Below are 22,549 nucleotides of genomic sequence, written 5' to 3'. Positions count from 1 at the left end.
TCACTTGGTTCCATGTTTTGTTTAAAAGCTGTTCCCTTACCTGGGTAATGAACAAGTGGTGTAGAAATAAATTCTTACCACACTGTGAAACTGACCAGAGTTTGGTTTAAAGCAGGACCTCTGGTTCAAATGCATTGCAGAGCAGAGATTCCTTAAAAGTAAAACTAAACTCTGACAATGTCCTCCTGTCAGACAAGAAGGGGTATGAGGGGAGCACAAAAATGTTTTCCTTAGGCTCATTCATGTAGTGCTGAACTATGTTTTATTGTTGCTTGTGAGCTAAGCTGCTGTCTCTGGCAGAGTTGCTATGTGAACCAGGTAATGTAACTCAACAGAGAGAATACAATTTCTACTTAGCTTATTCCATTTGCAGATGGCATTACTGTCATTGGGGAACTTTCATGACTTTCCTTTTCCCATGCTATGCATTATGGGTGTGTGCATGCATGTTTCTTGAGACGCTTTATTCTCTCATGAAAAATCAAATCATCCAAACAATTAGATCACAATAATAATAATACTGTATTTCACTGTGTTGTGGCTGTTACAGCCAAACTTTTCTTTAGGCTAAATAGTCTAAACAAGTTAAGTATTAAAACCAGTTTAAAATTAATTTCCTACCATTACAGCTTAAATGAGCTGTTACTCAGAGACCATTAGAGTTTTGTAAGCTTGGTTATGAAACAGACTGATCTAATTAATAGTAAATATGCAAAGATATCTATATGCCTACATTAAGTCAAACACCAGCTGATCTTCCCTACCTATAAAAATATTATTAAAATTAGTAATTTTAAAGGGGAACTCACTCTTTTTTCTCCACCTGTGCTTGTAGTTCCTGTTCTTATCCATTTTTAATCTGTTGACCATTTCAGTAGAGTTATCCATTTCAGCAAAAACGCTGCTGCTTCTTTTTAGTAGACTTTGGTAACCACAAGTTTCTCACTTCTCAAAGAATCATTTTGAAACATTGGGCTGCATCAAATAGTGCCTTTGCCTTATTGGAAAACACTTCTGCTTACATAAGTTAGGGAACCCGATTTTTGCTGACTGCTCCCTTGGTGAGGAGGACCCTTCTAAGTGCTGAGGGATCCTCCTGAACAGAATGGTGTATGTCTCAGAGGAATGCATTAGTTGAAGGGAGGAGAATCTGCCAGAATCGAGTGCCCCAGCTTATGTGAGCAGAAGTGCTTTCCAATAATTTCTCCAATATTTGTCTGCCTTTGAAACACTTTGTACATTATTTCCCCCCTATACTGAGATAGTCTTCATGTAATTTTTAAAAATGTATTGTAACATGTGTAGAATAACACAAGGGGAGACTGCTGATCTGTGCAGAAGTTGTCCATTCTGAGTATCTGCATTATGAAAAAAATGATGTCACTCTTTCCCTTATTACAATATACACAAATCTTTCTACATCAAGCTTCTCTCTCTGTATTGGGGAAAAAAGTATGAGATAAGTTTCTTATTTCAGTACTGTATTGGTCTTAAGGTTACTTCCCAGTCTCAACTGTGTTTTATCACATACCTTCTCTATTTGCTACAAAAAAATACTCATAAATAGGGAACGTGTGGCTGCATTACTTATGAAAATTTTGTATTAGGATTTAAAAACAAAATCTGGTAGGAAGAGTCACTTTTTAAGAACTGTGCTAGTCATGCTTCAGTTCTCTCTTCTTCCTAATACCATGATGTGTAATGCAAAAGAAAACTTTTAAGAGAAAGTGTCATTTATTGCACAAAGGATACTCTAGGAAAGCTCCATATGTATGTGTTTCATATCATCATGCTTTTTTGGTACATTATTCTTTACTTAAATGGCTAAATAATTGGGTAATAGTTGGAGACAATGAAGCATGAATAATGAGCTTCATAATTCCTATAATTTAGAAAGGAAATAACCAATAAAACACATTTTATTTTCCTTCTGAATATTAGTAGTTTGCTTTTAAACAAAACGTTTGCTGCTTTTATTTCTCTACTCAATATCTATTACCTCGCTCTTTAGTCTTTATGTTCTTTTTATCCTATGTTCTATGCCTGTTTCTTTTTACACCCTTTTTTTCCTGTCTGTCAGAATTAATGGCGCCTGAGTTAGCTATACTCCGTAGGGGCCTGCAGCGGCTGAGGCTTAAGAAGGCTGAACAGCAGAGACAGCGAGAGCTAGCTGAGGGTTCAGCACAACAGTCCTCCAGCTCTGATCAGTCTTCCCCTAAGGGATCCCCACAGGACCCTCAGCCTACAGGTTGTCATTTGTCAAGGTTTATTAAGCAGCTGGTGTAGTAACATAGTTTGTGCTGCTATTGTTTGCTGAGATGCTTCCCCTCAAGAACAAGAGAGTGAATGCAGTTGCTTCTTGCGTGTTCTTTGCATTTGGTGGTGTTCATTCATCACAGTGCTCCAAAGTAACTAATACTTGGCTGAATATCTTCTTACTTCTGTAACAATTTTGTTAAGTATAGTTCCTGTTTGAATAATATCTGATCCATAAGATCGACTGCTTCACTATGCAAAGTTGTAGAGTTAAGGGCTTCCCATTCCAGCCTGATGCACCGAAAGAAAACTAACCCTAGCACTCACCAATGTTTAACTTTGGTTTCAAATCCCATGCTTTGCCCTCCTCACAAACCTGAAATGAAGTGGCATTTTAAGCAGCTCTTTCACATCAGCTAGGAGAAAGAGGCCCCTTTTCAGATGAAGTTATTTTGATTTCTATAGACTCTTGTTTGGGCCTTTTTGAATTTTGCTTTGGGTGCTAAAATGACCTTAGCTGAAAATAATTTTGCCATATTTATTTGTGGGAATGATGCATCTTGGCTTCCTATTACCCTTGGCTGTGACACATACCTCAGTTTAGGATAGATGACATTATTGTAGAACAGGGTGACTTCCATTTTGAGGGGCGTCAACCATATTCCTGATCAAAGTTATCATTCCCCCAGTCAAACTGCATTGCCACAATACTTGCTAATTGGTAAACTGTTTCTATTGTGTTAAAATGCATGGCAAAGGGAGTTTATCAGCTCTTGTTCCTCATAATTTGTACTTTTTTTAGTAGTTTATCAGCTCTGTTCCTCATAATTTGTACTTTTTTTAGTAGCTGCTGGTAAACATTTTAAATAGACACATTAAGGGATCATGTGGCATAATTGTTTGTAATGAACTTGAGAAGTAAAACTCCACTTGATCTTTATAAACGTTCACATCAAAAACAGAGAGATCTGGTTCATACTCTGCCTCTGCATGTAGATTTTATATGTGTAGAAGTTTTGGCTCTTCCTGTCTTATACCATATGTAGAAGCTGAAGTTTAAAAGGCTAAATGCTTGAAATTGTAATATAAGTAGACCCACTTCATGCAACTGTGTGCTACAAAAATGGCTATGGGTATGTAGATTTTTATGCAACATGTGTAGATTTTTATGTAGCTCAAAGATTTTACACATTTAGGCTTGATGGTGAAAACATTTGTGATCTTAAAGCTTGCTGCACACCTCACTGAGCCTTAGGTGAATATATGCAAGTAGTTAGTAGTTTTTAAGTATATGTACTCAGAAGTAAGACACATTGAATTCTGGGGATTGGCTTCCCTGAAAGTTCATACAGATTGCTGCTTCATTGCCTTACATTGGAATTATTTTGAATAATTTGTTCTCACTTCTTTGTATGTGTGATCTTAACTTTACCACTCCCTCACTTATACAGGTTTGTAGTTGAGGTGAATTTAATATATTTGACTAAAACTGATTGTAAATTACATTTTCTCTCTCAAATCACTGGTCTACCTGAGACTGGATTACTTGTGCAATGTCCTATTGTAGAAGAAATATAGATACATTTTTGGATATGTTTGATTAGAGTAATTCATACTTGGATCCTATATTTTGGAAATGGAAGTACACTCATCAGTTTTCTCTCTATAGATTTGGGAGCTGATTAGTGCAGGTTGCAACTATGCAGGTTTTGCTGACTTGCAGATTGATAAGGTAGCAGTGCAACTTACGTTACACTACATTGCAATTCTGTGAACGGTATATACTCACCATCACTTACATGTACTCTGTACCCAGGAGTGCCAACTTGGTCCCATGACCATTGGTGCCCGGGGCTGTGGATGCCATGCAGCATGCATGGCCCTGGCATGGAAATTTGTGGGTGCCCGGCCCCTTCATGGGGAATTTTGTGGGTGCTTGGGCACCCAGAGCCCCGGGGAGTTGGCACCTGTGCTCAGTACCTTTGGTCTTATAGGACATGGTTTTGCAAAAAGAGAGACAAAGCTTCTGGTGCAAATCACAGCCAGTGGACTAGAGCTACCATTGCAATTACATTACAAACAATGTACAGTCATACCTTGGAAGTCGAACGGAATCCATTCCGGAAGTCCGTTCGACTTCCAAAATGTTCGGAAACCAAAGTGCAGCTTCTGATTGGCTGCAGGAAGCTCCTGCAGCCAGTTGGAAGCCCCGTAGGACGTTCGGCTTCCAAAAATAGTTCGCAAACCGGAACAGTCACTTCCAGGTTTGTGACGTTCGGGAGCCAAAACGTTCGAGAACTAAGCTGTTCGAAACCAAGGTACGACTGTATTGGTGCAGAAGATAAAGCCCAGCTTAGAGAATTGCCCTTGGAGCAATGATACCAACAAGACTGAGTTCTGTGTGGCAACCTGAAGTCTTCTATTGGCATCATGTCAGGAGCTCTACTAAGACAGAAGAGGCTTCCTTTCTTTGCAGAGCTGCATGTCCTAAAGTTATAGATTGGGTTGTGTTTGTCCAGTGATCGTTACTGTGTGTGTGTGTGTGTGTGTGATCACTAAAACTTTCAGCTATGTTATATATGTATCAGGAGTTGGTTGTGATTGCTTCTGGTGTCTTGTTTGTAATATTATGTACTATATAAGTTCAGGCATCTGTAGTCAACCATCTTCCACCCTACATAGTTTGCTCCTGTGCAAACCCCCCCCCCCCCCATTTTTTGGCCTTTTCATCATTTTTGCTTATCTCGCACCAGAGAAGAAAACTACTTATTGAAAATATGTTTTAAATTTGTCCCCAATTGCTCTTGAGCTTTAAAATCTGTTTTTCCTCAGGGAAAACTGAAAAGTAACAACACACAGTCACTAACAATCTACTAATAAGAAAATGAAAACAGAGTCTATGCTTCGCTATTATTCATGTAAAGGTTGTTAAGAATGGTTTAAGTTTACACAGTTACATGAGATTCAGTTCCATTGAATTTACTACTGAATAGTGATGCCTTCGGTAGTGCTACAAAACTCTTGTTAAAAAAAAATGCTTGTTTGGTTATTCAAAATTACACAAGGCTGAATGACGCAGTTATAGGAAAACCTTTGTTGTGTTTTCTAGTTATAAGAACCAGCAAAATTAAGCAAATAAAAGAGTGGGAAACATTGTGCTGAAATCTAATGTTTTAAGACTTCATAGAGAGACAAAGGCACAGGCAGGTTGTTCAGGCAGGCAGCAAGGTGCAGAAATACAGGGTGGAGCCTGAACATGCACAGCAGCAACAATTTCTAATTAAAGAGCAATAGAAGGCAAGGTTACCAAAGCACTCAGGGCCAAACTAGAAGTGTATTATTGAGGGGTTTTTTTCCAGCCAGAGTTCACAGGAGAGAAAACGTCATGTTCCAGAGTCCTATCCCATCTCCATTTCCATCTTGATTTCCCTTCCTATTTGGAAATCCCTTCCTTCCTTGCCTCTCTGGTTTGCCTAAAAAGTTTTATAGTAATAATTATAATTAGTATTTATTGGATTTCTATACCTCTCCTTATTTGAGGATCACAGGGTGGTTTAACGATATAAAAACACAAAAATATGTAACATAGTAACAAACAAAAACAATAACCCATAGATTTGTAATTAGGGTCTGGGAGAAGAGGAATGTTTTTGTTACTTATCTCTAGGCACCAGGCAAAAACATTATATATAATAAAAAACACATATACCGTATTTTTCGCCCTATAGGACGCACCGTCCCATAGGACGCACCTAGTTTTTTGGGGGAAAATAAAGGGGGGAAAATTTATTCCCCCCCCCAGCCGCGGGGGAAGCCCGAGCTTTTAAAAACGCACCTACCGTAGTTTTTAGAGAGAAAGGATATCTGCCCGAAGCGCGGGGCGCTCTGCTTCAGCGCGCCCCGCGCTCCAGGCAGCAAGCTGCTATCCGCCTGAACAGCAACCTCAGGACAGCAGTAGAGAAAATACAGATAGGGGTCTTGGCGGCGGCTCACCTTTGCACCCCGTCAAGAACCCCCAATTTGTCCTGTGCCTCCTAAATGGCTGCCCTGAGCTGATCCTAAAAACCCACCCCACTCGTACTCACCCCAAAGCCAAGGCTTTGTATTACCCCTCCCCCAAAACCCAATTCAAAACACCCTACATGTAAACCCCCCCAAACCGTGCCTCTGATCTCTCATTCCCCCCCCAAACCCCCTTGCCCCAAAAAAGAGGGTTCAGACCCCCCTCCTCATCTGGAGGCAGCACCTTCCTTCCTCCACCCCCCCTCTATTTAGATCCCTAAACTTACCTACCTCCCCCCTCCTGCCAGAAGATTAAAAAAATGCCACTTTCCAGGAGGAGGAGGAGCAAGAGGTGCTCCCCACCCCGAAAGAGACCCCTCCCCTAATCAAGCCCCCTCCCACCCTGTCCTCCCCCTTCCCCCTCCCTCGGGGATAATCTCATCCCCTCCTTCCCCGATGCAGCTCTGGGGGGGGGGAGTCCGAGGGAGGGGGGAGGAGGAGGAAAGGGGGGGAGAAGAAGAAGAAAATGGGGGAGGGAGAAGGGGAGGCAGCGCCTGCGGAGGAGGCCGGTCTCCGCGCTGCGCCACAGCAGCAGCAGCAACAGAAGCAGCCGCCTTCCCGCTCACCTTCCCTCCTCGCCTGTCAGCGCCAGTCCCAGGCGCCGCCTCCTTCCCCTTCTCCGCCTTTCCTCCCCTCAGCGCCCCACAGGCTTCGCCCGCCCCTGCTGCCTTCCCCTCAGGCCCGCCGCGCGCAGGACAGCAGCCACCTCAGCCTCCTCCTTCTCCCGCCCTCCTTGTGGCGGCGTCGGCGTCTTCCCCTCAGGCAACAACATGGAGGCGGGAAGGAGAGCGGGCGCCGGGCGGGGGGGTGGTTAGAACTGCACGCGCCCGCCCCGTTTCTCCCTGCCTGCCTGCCTGAGCAGTAAACAACGGGGCGTGGAATGCAGGCAACTCTCTGCTGCGCGAAGTCTGGGCGCGCTGAACTCAGCGCGCCCCACCTTCGGCATGCAGGCAACTCTCCGCAAGCCGCGGGAGCCCGGCGCGGGCTCCCACGGCTTGCGGATAGCTTCCTGAAGCCTGGAGAGTGAGAGGGGTCGGTGCGCACCAACCCCTCTCGCTCTCCAGGCTTCAGTGAAAGCCTGCATTCGCCCCATAGGACGGGACGCACACGCATTTCCCCTTCATTTTTGGAGGGGAAAAAGTGCGTCCTATGGGGCGAAAAATACGGTAATAGGTAGCACAAGATCTCTTTGTTTTATTTAATTTATATCCTGCATCTTCAGTTCGAACTAATTAATATATCCTAGGTGGCAAGTACAAATATATTAAAACTAATTTAACATTTCTAAAATCCAATGAATCGGCAGTAACAGTGAAAACAGCAACATCATAGGAAGCTATTTTAAAAGATTTGAAAAAATAAAAATATCAGAAAGACATGAAAGTAAAAGAACCAGATGAGCCTCCTGGGGAGAGTGTTTCACAATAGGGGCACTACGTATGAAAAGATAATTTCCACAATTGCCACATGATTAGCATGTAGAGCAGGCCTCCAATGACAGTTTTAATGAAAAGGTAGTCACATGTCCTTCACATACCTGGTCCTAAGACATGTTGTTCCTTTAAAAAAATTGTTTTGTTTGCTGCAGCTGTCTTCCAGAAAACATTCATAATTTCTATACTTTAATAGAAACTATTTCCAGAAATGTACCAAACCCAACTTTCAAAGAAGAATTTTTAATTATCCATTGTACCTTGTACCATCCATGGAGCAACTTAAAAAAATGTCTTTCCTTCTTTGGATATTCAGCTAATTTGCAGTTCTTGTTCAGGATTCTGGTTAAAAATGGTTAAACACATTTACTGGAAACATTACTGATTTGTAATATTTAGACATTAGTCATTTACGATAGATAAGGCTCTGCGTAGATGGCATATCTTTGCTTCATCAAAAATGTTACATGCATTTCTAAATCTTTGTTTTCCACTTCCCCTTATTGCTGTTGTGTTTGGACCTTTCCCTAAGAGTTACAAGGTGATCATACCTAATACTTAAGCGTTTAACTTTGAACAAGCTCCGAAGCTCTACTTTAATGAAGCTATTACTAAAATAAACAGAATTGCCCTCAGAATTATGATATATTTACATATGTGCTATGTTCACACTTACTAACACTTTGTTTTCAGATGATGAAAAGGCAAGTCCACATCCTGGAACAAGTGAACCTGTTTTAAGTTTACATTATAGTACAGAAGGAACAACTACAAGCACAATAAAATTAGACTTCACTGATGAATGGTAAGATTGCACTACTTTTCCCAATTTTAGCTATGACTTCAGTTGTAGCATTTTGGGATGATCAATGGGCCATTGAAATTTATGGGCTGTATTCAATACTGTCCATGTGCAAGCAGAACAGACTTCAACTTGTGGTGGGACTTTGCCTTCCTTGTCTTCACTGCACAAATCTGTTCTGGAATGGTGGGGGACCTTCTAGAGAAGATGGGGGAGTTTAGGGGGCTATGTGGGAGGGATTTAATAGCTTAATAGCTTTCATATGCTACACTGCCAGAATTCATTAAGAAAAAGTGCTGAGTTAGACCAGAGGAATATTGTGTTAGGCTAGATGCAAGTTTTAGGAATTGTATGAAAAATACATTTGTTTCATACACCCAAGCTTTACATGGTGCTTTCAGTATTAAAATCATTTTGAAAAGTCTTTCAAGCATTATTTCATTACATTTATGGGATAGTAAATCGTACTGGAGATCATTTCTGCCCATGGGATTACAAATAAAACACTTTTCAGTCTTACTATATGAATTGAATATCAAATTTAGCAGAGTGGGGTACGATAATTGCGGTAATAAAACTAGTAGCCTAGTATATGAAGAAGAAAGCATTATGCACCAGATAGTATAATGGTCATGACCCACACAGCAATAATAATCAATACAATATTTTGTTACAGAGCAAAAACAAACACTGTTTTGGTTATAAATATTTATAATTGCTTCAGTACTAGTATGTATACACGAACTCTTGTTATTTCTGAACTTCAATGAAAATTACAAGCAGCTTTTTCCAAATGAGAATTGAAAGAGTGTGTGTGTTTGTGTGTGTATATATGTATGTATGGGGAAGACATCTTAAAGCAACATAGATTACATACATATTTAGATTTCCTATATTATAATTAATGGTATATAAAACATCAAACCAAATTGATGAAAATCAATATTGTATATTTAGATATATTGTACTGCTTCTACAATACTCAATGTAAATCACAAACTATTTCAATTAATGTTTTCTTATCTTTGCTTTTCGTTTCATTCTGATAGGTGTTAGTTTTTCCATGTCCACATTTTTTGTCATTCCTTCATGAAGCATATTGTAGACAACCTCCAGTTTTTTTCCATATAATGCTCTAACAGCCATAGCCATTCAAGATGCTAGTTTTTAACGTCCTTTAGAAATAAACACATCCATATAATTTTAAAGGTAATAAAGAGGATCTAGAGGGATTGCATATCGTAGTATGCTTTCTGTAATCTTCTTAATAATTCTCCAGTAAATTTTTCTCTGCAACATTCCCAGCAAAAGAAGTTTGCTTCCTTTTCACGCTGTCAGTATTTTTTGGGGTAGTTCTTCTTACTATTACTATTATTATAACAGGGTTAATATACCATCTTGTCATTACCATATAACAGTTCTTTCTGATTGCTGTCTTTAGTAAAATTTTATGGTGCTTATTACAGAGTATTTCCCATATCTCCATAGCAATATATTTTTCCCTATTTTATAATATTATTTAACTAGCTCATACTTCAATAATACTAGTAAATGGTTTTTATTCTGGGAATATATTTGAAGGGCAAGCTATAAATATCTAAAATAAATACATGCGTCTGTTGAATGTTCTTGTTGCTAGGAGCAGTACAGCTTCAAGTTCCAGAGGGAGTGGAAATTACAGCAAACCTGAAGGTCAGGAAGAATCCCTGAGAACTCAGAGTTCAGAGACACCAATATTAGAGAGTTCAGAATCAAGTAAGATGTGAATTTGTTGCCTTTATAGCAATGATACAGCCACCATATATACACACATATACATACACTTTTTTGAAAGATGAAAAGTAATGTGTATATAATTGTAAGGGCACAGGATAAAATAACACTTGAAAAACAGGGGGGAGAATTTGGAAAGGAGGGGCAAATAACACCTATATACAAAAAAGTAAAAAAGAACTTATAAACATTACAAGATTGTTATTGTAGTTAACCTACATTTAACCTAATGCGGTGTTTATAGAAATGAATTCCAAATATTGTTAAATTTGTCCATGGCAAGTCTACGTTTATATGTGATTTGTTCATGTGCTGCAAGTTTGTACATATCTTCTATCAATTTGTCAAGAGATGATATAGCTATATCATTCTTGTTCCTGTTTAAGTTTATCAAATCCACAACCAGCTTGATATTATCTGTGGCTTGTCTTCTCTTTATAGAGCCTATTTGGTCATTTTTAATAATAGTTGGTATTACTGTTTGCAGCCTACTTGCCAATATTGCCATTAAAATGTTTGTATCAATATTAATCAGAGAAATTGGGCATTGGTTGGTGCTTTGGAATAACAGTAATGTATGCCTGATTAGCTCAATAATGTTGAGCTAATTCCGTCTCTGAATATCTCATCATATAATTGAAATAACCTAGGTGCCTAGACATCAATGTATGTTTTGTACCATTCTACCAGGAATCTGTCTAGGCCTGGTGCTTTACTGTTTTCCATGTTTGAGATTATTCTCAAACATAATCTCAGTTTCTGATATTGGGGACATTAATAATTGTTTTTGCATAGATTCTGAACCAGGTAATTTTTTTTTTTTTTTTTAAAAACTTCTCCATCACCTCTTCCAATATACCTCTTTCTGTTGGAGCGATATACATGTCATCTAATTCACCTCTAATTTGTGAGACTATTAACCTTTCTTTCTTTTGCTTGAGTCAATTTGCTAGAATTCTACCCCCCTTTCACCTGTTTCCCAATACTTTTTGTCCCATATACATAAGCATTATATCTACTTGTTTTGATAATGTATTACATAGCTCAAATTTCTTCTTTCTTATTTTACTACACAGATTATCAGTTGAGTTATTAACTATTAATGGCCACAAATCTTTTAATTCCTTTTTCAATTTTTTTCCTTAACTATTTCTAAGGTTTTTTTATGTGATTCACATGCTGTAATTCAGCCTCTAATACAAGCTTTGTATGCTTCCCATTCATACATCCTAGCGGTCAAAGTCTTGGCCTTTAAGTCAAAGAATTGTTTAGTCTCAGTCTTCATTTGTTTTATAAAATCTGACTGGTCAAATTTATGGGTTTGACCTGAATATTCAATGCAGAACTTTGCCAGGAATTGAATATAGTATTTCAAGCTTTTTGGCCTAGCAAGGGCTTTCACTTTAGCAGATTTAGAGCATGCCTTAATCACCTCCTTAGAAAAATCTGGAAAAAGAGAAAGATCAAATAGCCACCTTTATATCATTGTATGCCTGTGCTTACTTTATTTCAAATCATTACACTCCTGGTTTATTTGTACTATTTTTCTGGATATATTGTTATTGCTTGTATTTTTATCCTTTTGTAAATCACTTTGGGATCTCCTTTGGCTATGAGTGAGGAAAGCTATGAAAAATCTAAGTAAATTAAACATTTGTACATATACTATGAACAAGGTTTTCAATCTGATTTTTGGGGAGTTTGGAGCACAGGAAGTAAGTGTAACATCCATGCTGTGATTCACAGAGCTCTGTAGGGTGCTTCTGCTAGCCCACATATCACAATATGATACTTAAACTATGCTCAGTTTCAGAAGTAGTGTGCGGTGTGGCATGTAGGGGTTGCCGTTTGAGAAAAACAACACAAACACACCATTAGGCTCATGAAAGAAGTTTCACAGTTCTTTGTACATTGACTTTAGTATTCTGTTGTAAATCCAGAGCCCTGCATAAAACAATACAGTTATCGTTTAAAATATAAAGTTAACCTAATATTAAACTATTTATATGAATATATATTTTATATGAATTGTTAAATTCTTAATGTTCATGATAAGTATTCAATATTAGTAATATAAAAGAAACTAAAAAATAAACAAGCCTTGTAAAATGGGTTGCTGCAAAAGATTATGGAGTCATCTGTAATAAGCTTGTGAATGTTAGATATTAGTAAGTGATTCTTTAGTCACTTTTATTGTTCCTGTTGAACATAAATAATACTCATTCACAAAACATTCTAATCTATTTTGATTAACATAAGTATGGAGAATCTACAGCTAGAGATATAGATGGAATCAGGAAACCAGTTTATTTTTTCAGTAGTACACATTGCAGCAGTGCCTGACTTACTGTATATTTTTAATATTTTTTCAGGGCATCATTTTTGTCAGTTTTTATTACTTACCATGCAAGCTATAGAAGGCTTATGATAGTGACAACAGTATATAATAGCTAATTTCAGAAATTGCTAGTAGCCCATTTGCACTATATATATAATTTAAATACTGAATTCCAGGAATTCCTGAAGACTCACATGGGGAAAGTACAAATGTTGAAGAATTGACACCTACAAGTGAAAATGTTGGAACACCACATTCAGGTATGTAAAATGGTAACATATGCATACTTTACCCAAAGTACTGAAGGAGCTGTAAATTGTTAAAGCAAACTCAAGCTCTCTTCTCCCCACATGCCTGAAATGCTTATATCTGCAGGACAGGTTATAGCTATTTATTTGTTCCTACTTTAGGTTTTAATAATGTTGTCAAAGATAATTGAAAATGTTTTTAGTGTGGTAACTGATTAAATGTCATTGTTTGCTCTATCAGATAATGATGTGTCTGACCAACTGGAAAGTAGTATGGAACTAGAAAATGATCCTCATCTTGACATAACCTGCCAGACACCAGGCGAAGGTTTATCAAGAAAAGACACAGAAGAGCAAGGAAGCGTGAGTCAACAAAGTACAGAGTCCACTGCCAACTCAAATAATACAAATCATGAACCTCAATCCCAACCAGATTCCTCAGGGCTTGCTTCTCATGAAGAATCATCTATGAGAAGTTCTGCTTTCCAAGAAACTGATGATAGTGATGATGACCCTGTTCTGATACCAGGAGCCCGGTTTCGTGGAGGAGTAGGCCATAGGTTAGTATTGTGGTGCGCTCTCCCCTCCTAAAGACAGTTCTCTTGAAGTAAAAAATGGGAAATCATGCAGCAGAATCATTCAGACCTCTTAAAAGTTATGCTGTCAACATGCATTCATGATAGGCATGAAGGATTAGCCCTCATTTCACCACGGGATTCTGCTTGCTCTACTTGGATATTAAAATTCTACCTCAGTGCATTGTCTTTTTATATTTTCAGTTGGATTTGCATAATTGTCTATGTATTGTAGCACATCATGTGATCCTTCAATGACCTGGACTCTCATACTGAAAGCAACTATCCTATACACATATACATGGGGTTAAATTTCAGTGGACTCAGCAGGACTTACTTCTCAGTACACATATATAAGATTGTGCTGCAGGAGTGCATGGTCCCATGTGTTTTATTTATATGCCATGTCTGCATAACAGGCATATATAAAGAGGTTCACTTAGTCACTTTTTCATGCACATAGAGTTCTCTTTCCTTGTACTTAACAGAGCTTGATTGTCTTCCAGAGACTTGGAAAACATTCTGGTTGTATTTGTTTTTAGTGACTAGTAGAAAATTGATATAAAATTGTTTGCTTTTTCTCTGAGGAGCCTGACACAGTGCTTATGGTGTCTTCACCATTTTATCTTCACAACAACCTTGTGAGGCTGGGCTGAGTTTGTGTAACTGCCTGAGGTCACTTAGCGTGCTTCATGAATGAATGGGGATGGTTAAATTGGACCTGGAGCACTGTACGGTTTCTTAACAATATTATATACATTATTTTTATTTGAATGACTTCAGCTGTTATTCCTTTCACTAGATATATAAGAGGAACAGCAGTAGGTGGTAGAATATTGAGGTAATTCAGAATTACCATCCCATGTAGAATTATGATTACTTTCTTCATTGGTACGGTATCTAACCACCTTTTGTACTGGTTACTATACAAGTTTTAAATCTATTGGACTTCATATAGAGAGGGTGACAGTGGAGAGTAATTTTAGTTGTATGTTGTGCCCCCCCCCCAAATAAAGGTAATTGCTGTGTGAAAGGTTTAACAAGTCTATTAACCTCTTTAGTGTGTTCATTAAAGATGAATGCAGTGTAAAAATATACAGTAGAACTTAAGCCCAGGTATTTCTCTTTTGTTAAACACGTATTGTATTTTTCATGTGTCACGGCTTACTTGATTTGTTGATTAACATAATATCTAGTTACTGTAAACCAGGGGAGGGGAACAGTGTTCTTGTGCTCATGTTCTGCTTGCTGGTTTCCCATAGGCATCTGGTTGGCCAATGTGAGTACAGAATGCTTAACTAGATGGGTCATTGGCCTGATCCAGCAGGCTATTCTTGTGTTCTTATGTTAAAATGATTACATTGCTTGAATGCATCCATTGGCTAATTGACAGCTTCTGCTTCAAATGCTGTCAATGGGCGACCTGCTGGTGGTGCTTATAAAATCCTCAATTTCATTATTGGCACTGAGTATAATACTCAAAAGAAAACTTGCACAGGCTGTATTTGCATGCTCAGGCTGTGCTGTCCTCCCTCTTTTTGTTGTTTGAGAGTAAAAGCAAATGTCAAAAGGCAAAGGTTGTTTTATATGGGCTAGTGGTCTAACGCTCTAGGCACAGTTAGCCTGTTTAAATTCCATCGAGGTTATTGGGATCTAAAAACCAAATTCTGAACAGGACTGCAAACCAGGTTATTATGTAGCTTTCTGACAATGATGGCCTTTCTGTTCATAATCTATAGACGATCTGCTGTAGCTCGCATTCAGGAGCTCTTCAGAAGAAGGAAAGAGAGAAAAGAGATGGAGGAATTGGAAACACTGAATATTAGACGCCCTTTAATAAAAATGGTTTACAAAGGTCATCGAAACTCCCGGACAATGGTACATAGTTTATTGCTAAATTTATAATTTGGTTTGCTCTAAATATGTGTTATACTAACCTATATTAGAAGAGAGCTTATAAGAAAAATTAAGATATATGCACATCATAATACAGTTATGGTTACTCAAGAACCTTTGCAAAGTCTTAGTCCGGAGCACTGTATGCCTGGTCAACATTATGAAATAACTTTGAAATTAAAAGAAAATTAACACTCTCCCCTGGTGTTATAATGGACTTGCACGGGTTTGGCTTCTTCATCCACTCGAAGGCAGGAACAAAATCGCCTCGAAGAAACCTCAGACAAACTATTTTGCCTCTGTTCTCCTGAAGTAGCAAGTTACACTTTTGCCCTTGCTGGGGGCAGTTGCTTAAGACATATTTTCTCTCTCCTTTTTGCTTCTCCATATCTCAGGCTTGTATTTTGAATCTGTGTTGTATTGCTGTGTGTTTATGGTATCTAGGACTCTTGTCTGTTCCCTTGGGGCCCTGGACTGTTTGAGTGTGTGAAGCTTCATTTCCCTGTGTTTCTCACGGGTGTTTCCTTGCAATTGATTTTGTGATGATTTTTACTGCAATTTATTTGTTCAGTGATTTCCCCCGACAAGTACCGTATTTTTCGCTCTATAAGACGCACCAGACCACAAGACACACCTAGTTTTTGGAGGAGGAAAACAAGAAAAAAATATTCTGAATCTCAGAAGCCAGAACAGCAAGAGGGATTGCTGCGCAGTGAAAGCAGCAATCCCTCTTGCTGTTCTGGCTTCTGTGATAGCTGCGCAGCCTGCATTCACTCCATAAGACGCACACACATTTCCCCTTACTTTTTAGGAGGGAAAAAGTGAGTCTTATAGAGCAAAAAATACGGTAATTTTCTCAGTAATGACGATCATTCTTGAGGAGGGCCAAGTAATAAATGTGACATTACTGGCAGTTTGAGCCACCAGAGGGCGCCCAGTAACCCTCCAACTTCTTTCATGGATTAGGAGAGCTAGGAAGGATCTGTCAGAGGAGGAAGGCACCTTGTTGTTAGCATCTGTCTGTCTTGAGAAACAATGGAGTGTGCCTCCAACGGTGATGTCAAACTGTTGCGTTAGGCTGGGCAGTGTCCTGGGCTGCCCAGACAACAGGACCCCCCACTTGGCCTCACTGGTGTCCAAAGGAAAGCAAAGCAATACATTTGGCACAAACTTGGCTTCAGGAGTTGCTGGAAGGAGGCATACAAGGTGCCATCCAACCGTCTTAGGGACACCACTCCGGATTTATGGAGGGTTTTCTCCTTAGCCTTTTCTTCTCCCAAAGATATCTCACAAGGCAGCAGAGGTTTAGGATCAGAGTTTTCCTTCTCCTTGATTGACAGGCCCCATCTTCCCCTCACTTCCCTCTACAGCACATGCAGAAACTGCCTTCTTTACCATTAGACCCACTATTGCTCTCATCTGCTCAATCAGTTGGAGCCTGTCTTTGCATGCAGGGGAGGTCCCTAACTCACTGAGGGTGCAAGACCTATTGGCTACCCTCTTCTAGGGTACCCTCAGGTGACCACTCGAAGCCGTTCCCAAGGTGTGACTGCTGTTGCATGCTGACAGCTTCTTGGAGCCACAGGTGAGAGCTGAGTGCAGGGTGGGGACCAAAGGTGACTACTCCAGAAGGAGCATGGCATTTCCTCCACTACCTGAAGAATCAACATTATCAACTGTGGTTCAAGTTCTGGGAATGAGTTTGTAGGACTTGAGCCCTCCCCACCACAATCAATGCGATCAGTCTTCGGTACTGCTCCTCAGGAGTCAGCCCCTGTGCAGCTGTGGATAAAAATCAGCAGTGATTCTTTAATGATCTAGCAAAATAATAACGGGGAAGCTGATTCAGCAGCCCTTATTAACCTTTCTTCTGAAACTTTTGTTAGGTGGCAAGCTATTTAGTCATAAAGCTTTAAAAGGTGTGTTGGTGTAGTTCAGAGAAAAAGGCCATGCCTTTGAAGGCTATTTTTACCCAATTACCACCACTGCCAATATTTTTGTTCCCCAAGGTCTTCTGAAAACGGTAGGGATTTTCAGTCTGCCCCTGCTGCCTAGAACAGATCCAGGTTCTAGTCCTGAGGTCAGTGGCAGCAATCTCATGCATTTATGTCAGGTTGCTGCCCTGCCACGTTTAGAGAATTTGGTTGGAGAAGTTGTTGTTCTGTTGGTGTTTTGTATAGTGGTATGGTACCTTGGGTTACGAACTTAATGCGTTCCGGAGGTCCGTTCTTAACCCGAAACTGTTCTTAACTTGAGGCTTGCTTTTGCTAATGGGTCCTCCCGCTGCCATCGCACCACCGGCGTGCGATTTCCATTCTCATCCTGGGGCAAAGTTCTCAACCTGAGGTACTACTTCTGGGTTAGTGGAGTTTGTAACCCAAAGTGTTTGTAACCCGAGGTACCACTGTACTTTGTTTCTATGTCTCTGTACTCTTTAGCTTGGCAAAAATGTAATTGGTCACTTCAGGGTAACAGAGACAAAATACTTCCTTTGAGGCAACTGTATTCCTGCCTTTGAGTGTTTGGGGAGGCAATCTTAATTGAATCCACTATAACATCACATAGAAATATGTTTCCAGCTAAACCAACAGTCCTTTCTATTTAGTGCTGCTTAGGGTTTCTGCTAAGTAGATGCTTTAAACATTGTATAGGTATATATATTGTATATAGTATGTATATTAGCTATAGGTACTATGTAGGGCCTTGAGGCACTTTTTAAATTTTATTTAAAAAAAAATCTTTATTTAAAAGTAGTGGGCACAGTTCTGCCCTTGCTAAGGTTATGGATAAATCAAACCACAGTTTGAAGTTGGCTTATTTCAGCTTGCCTGCATTCAAACTTCATGCTAAATTGCTGTTTGTTAAAGATGGAAGCAATTGCACATAGCCATGTCAGGGGATGGAAAGGAGTTGTGAAGTCTGAGGCATGTTCATATGACACGGAACCATAGTTTAGTGTTGTGTATGAATACAGCCTGTATGCAACTTTGAAAGTGAATTAGAATGTCTCCCAGCTGTACATACTAACCATAATGAAATGTTTTGTTCCCCCCAATTTATTTTCTATATAGATAAAAGAAGCCAATTTTTGGGGTTCTAACTTTGTTATGAGTGGTTCAGATTGTGGCCATATCTTCATCTGGGATCGGCATACTGCTGAGCACTTGATGCTGCTGGAAGCAGATAACCACGTGGTGAACTGTCTGCAGCCACATCCATTTGACCCAAGTAAGATTGCTTTTCTCTCTATAATTTACAGGCATATGCATGGCTTGTAGGGAAGCCCTTGAAAACACTTGGCTTCATCAATATTCTACCAAAATGATAGATTATTTTTAATAGTTTGCAGTCTGAAGGACCTTAGCTAATTTGTGAAGTGGATACTAATGAGAGATCTTGTCTTAATGTTATCCTCATAGTCTGTTTCAGATCATTGCCTACATGTTGCAAATTATGCACATGTGAATGCTCCCTAGGGAATAGAAGTTCTAAGTGGAACATAAGAGTGAATTTAAAAGTGAAACCCTTCTAAGAAATTGGGGCGGGGCGGGGGGTTGCAACAAAGTGTGCTAACCACCAAATATTATTTGTATTTGCTAATGTAAAATAATGACTACTTAATATATTATTAAATTGTTTTAGTTCTAGCCTCATCAGGTATTGATTATGATATAAAAATCTGGTCCCCACTAGAAGAATCCAAAATTTTTAATCGGAAACTTGCTGACGAGGTAAGATGATATTCTGCAGCAACACTCCTATTTTATAATTTTCTTTCCTGACAATATTGATGTTGCTTGTTAATACTTTCTGTGCACCACTAATACCAATTTGTAACTTAGAAGAAAACAATAATTTCATAGATGTATTGCCATAGAAAGACCAGTTCACAGTGGGAGATGTGTCATTGTTATTGGAACATGGAACTAGATTCTATGGTACATGCAACATGGATCGAAATGTAGTAAATCCTGTTACAGAAGTGAACTGATCATGAATAGCCTCAAATTGGTAAAGAGTTGTGTGCACCAGTGAAACATGTATTGGGTAAAGATAGGTCTTTGGTAAATACTGATGCAGTGTTTATGTCAGATGCTCATATAATAGTGGCACATAAATATATACAACAAGCATTATTTTCTAAATCTGCTCTGTTAAATTCTTGCTCAGTAACTATTTAACTTCCTCTCTACCCCTACCCTAGGTTATAACTCGAAATGAATTAATGCTGGAAGAAACCAGAAACACAATCACTGTTCCAGCTTCTTTTATGCTAAGGATGTTGGCATCTTTGAACCATATAAGAGCAGGTAGGAAGATTCTACAGACACTTTTTACTGAATGAATTGATTTATTACGGTCACAGACCAGAAATCACTTTTGACTAGATTTCTTATGTGAGGTGTTTCATTTCAACTAGTTGCCATTTTGGGGCCAGACGGCTCAAAAGTTGTATTTTTCAATACGACTTTTTGGTTCCTGAAATTCGTTCTGATTGTGCAGATAAAACATCATGGATAGACTTATAAAGGATGTGTTGTCAGTGTGTGAAAACAGGCAAGATCCAGGGATCCCCAGGCATCCCCAGGTGGTGGAGACATCAGGCGCCATCCTGATTCCTGGGCATCTTCACTTGGTCACAAGTGGAAAATTATCTGAATCAGAATTTTTAGCAGCTATTCATATTTTTTCCCCTACTGTGTTTCCATCATATTTGTAAAAGGGAGTATATATGTTCAGTATACCTTAAGCATTTCTACTTCATTCATCACTAGACCCTGGACAGTGGTTGAACAAAATGTCATTTTGTTTTCTGAATTGGAAAAATGGCTTTCAAATTGCTTCAGTCATTTAACAATTACTCCCATATTTTACAGACCGGCTGGAAGGAGACAGGTCTGAAGGATCTGGCCAAGAGAATGAAAACGAAGATGAAGAGTAATTGGCTCTTCTCTGAAAGCACCTAGACGTCATGAAATTTGTATAAGTCATGAATTATATTTTTCCTTACAAAGCTTTAGTGCAATTTTAAGGTTTTGCTTTTGAGTAACCTAACGTTTTGATTTTGAATGAATGTGTGCATGACTTGCAAAAGTGTGCAAGTAAAATAAGCAAAATATTTTTAAAATGTTTTGCAGTGTATGAGGGGTGCTAGAAAATGCGAAGTGCAATATTTTCCCTTAACTTGCAAACATGGGAGCTTGGATCAGTGTTTTAAAATAACTTACCTTATAGTGAAAACATTGGTTCAAATAAATTTCTATACCTGCTATTTGCATGTTTGTTGCTTTCTATTAAAAGATGTGGTTGTTTTACATTTGTGTTTGTCGTTTTCTGACCACTATGTGAGGAAATCAACACATCACATTCTCTACTGACTACAGAAATTTCAGTTTCCACCCTTCCTCACAGAAATCCTATTGGGGTTTGGAGACTTACATAACTTGTAAGTTGACTAGAAACTTATTCCGCCTTCTTAAAATACATTTAAGTCAGAACTTTTATTTTATGTGCTAAAGTTAAATGTTTCATTTTAGGAGTGTGTGACTATATAGTTTCTGAATTGCTTTGGAAACTCTGATAAAAAGCAGCTTGTCATATAGCACAGAAGACTGCTGTTGAAATACTTGACTGTGTGCACAGATCCAGCAATGTAGCCTTCTGGATCAAAGTCTGTTGGAAAAAATGGGCTATATTGATGGTACTGTATCTTACACCTGGATGTACTCTAAAATTTGAATTCTGTTATTCATAGCGCACTTGTAGGAATGTCCAAAATAAAACAACCTATGGTTAAGGAAGAGCAGGACTGCACCACTGGTCCTTACCCAAAGAAAAGCATGCTGTCATCCCCACCTTTGATACAGTCACGAATTGTGATTGTGAGGCATGCATACAGTTGTATGAAGAGGGGTCCGAGTAAGAATTTCATTAAACTCAAAACCACCCCTTCATCACAGGGCCACTCATACAATATAGTTGCTTAGTGGGGGGCCACTTGAAACTCTTAGTCGCTGCATCAAGGTTTGTTTCTGGACTACTACAAGTTGCTGCTAGGACTGTTTGGCAATGGTATGAAGATAAACCATGTACTGGGGACTGCCCATGTTGTAAGCAGGTACACAGAAACAATGGACCACAGTATACCACATCTGTACTTCTGAGAGTGTCCATGGGATGGCTGCTTTATTTATAAAAGTATAATTCCTATAAAACACCAGGATGGTGTACAACTATATCTAAACAATAAAACGTAAAAACAGCACAAAATCATTCAAATGCCTAGCTAATCGAGAAGATTTTTGAACAGCTATATATGCCTATCACCATAAAAAAGTCTTCAAGAGACACCTGACAGTCATAAACAAGGATGCCTGCTGAATCTCCACTGGAAGCATGTTTCACTGCAGGAATCTGCTGGAAGTACGTAAGACCAGCAACACTAAATGCCTGACTTCTGGTTGAGGCCAAGTGAGTGCTTGTAACTTGGAGGAAGCAGCCACTGTTTGAAAAACAGCCAGGAATATGTGCATAGCTGTCAACTTACAGAAAATAAGGGACCAGCACCCTCGAAAATAAGGGAACAGCAGCCAAAATAAGGGATTTTGTTTAGCTTATACAGAAATCCGGCACTCATGGAGCCATGCTGCTTTTGCTGTGACTGACTGTGTTTTGCAGGGGGTTGGACTACATGATCCTAAGGGTCTACAACTTTGACCAAAGAAGAGTGGCAGACAAAACTGATGAACGCCATCGAGGTGGCAAAGCTTACAGGCAGAATTAGAAACCAGGAAGAGGACCTCTTTAATAAAGAATGGGGAAAGTTTATAATTTAGTTGAAAAGCTATTGTAAAGAGTTACATACATTGATAGGATTGACAGAAAACTTGTAGTAAAAATTTGAACTATGGATGGACAAATGATTTATAAAAATAGAGTTATGAAAGGGATGCAGAGGGGGAAATCACTACATTAAGATGAACTGCACTGGTTGGAGGGTATGCTAAGCAGCACGTCGGGGCTGCCGTCCTGGCGCGAGGAGTTCCATCGGCCCTTCCCCGCCCGAGAGGGAGGGAGGGAGGGAGACTCTCGCTCACACCGCCCGCGAGCCCGGCATGAGGTGGTTGCGGCGCAGCGGCAGCCGCTGAAGTGCCGTCCTTCTGCGT

General features: G+C 39.3%; 2 protein-coding genes across 5 annotated transcripts in view; both read left to right on the top strand.

Moving 5' to 3' along the window:
• DCAF6 (DDB1 and CUL4 associated factor 6) overlaps positions 1-20,698 on the top strand; it is a 48,265-nt gene extending 27,567 nt beyond the window's left edge. For 3 of the 4 annotated variants that reach the window (XM_081001501.1, XM_081001500.1, XM_081001503.1), the window contains exons 11-20: positions 2,081-2,248; positions 8,445-8,556; positions 10,193-10,308; positions 12,841-12,924; positions 13,154-13,472; positions 15,227-15,365; positions 18,455-18,611; positions 19,026-19,114; positions 19,588-19,693; positions 20,261-20,698. In XM_081001501.1, coding sequence (XP_080857627.1) covers positions 2,081-2,248; positions 8,445-8,556; positions 10,193-10,308; positions 12,841-12,924; positions 13,154-13,472; positions 15,227-15,365; positions 18,455-18,611; positions 19,026-19,114; positions 19,588-19,693; positions 20,261-20,325 — 1,355 coding nt within the window. In that variant the 3' untranslated portion in view covers positions 20,326-20,698. The remainder of the gene's footprint in view (positions 1-2,080; positions 2,249-8,444; positions 8,557-10,192; positions 10,309-12,840; positions 12,925-13,153; positions 13,473-15,226; positions 15,366-18,454; positions 18,612-19,025; positions 19,115-19,587; positions 19,694-20,260) is intronic. The other variant, XM_081001502.1, reaches the window with a different exon arrangement.
• Positions 20,699-20,867: 169 nt separating this feature from the next.
• The window catches only part of GABRR3 (gamma-aminobutyric acid type A receptor subunit rho3), a 34,769-nt gene continuing 33,087 nt past the window's right edge, over positions 20,868-22,549 (top strand). The window contains exon 1 of the mRNA XM_081001521.1: positions 20,868-21,806. The gene's annotated coding sequence lies outside the window, so the exon portion shown is untranslated. The remainder of the gene's footprint in view (positions 21,807-22,549) is intronic.

Source organism: Podarcis pityusensis (assembly GCF_964106645.2).
Source record: "Podarcis pityusensis genome assembly, chromosome: 4".
Lineage (NCBI taxonomy): Eukaryota > Metazoa > Chordata > Lepidosauria > Squamata > Lacertidae > Podarcis > Podarcis pityusensis.
Note: the sequence above shows the minus strand (reverse complement) of the source record. Positions and strands in the feature narration are given on the sequence as shown.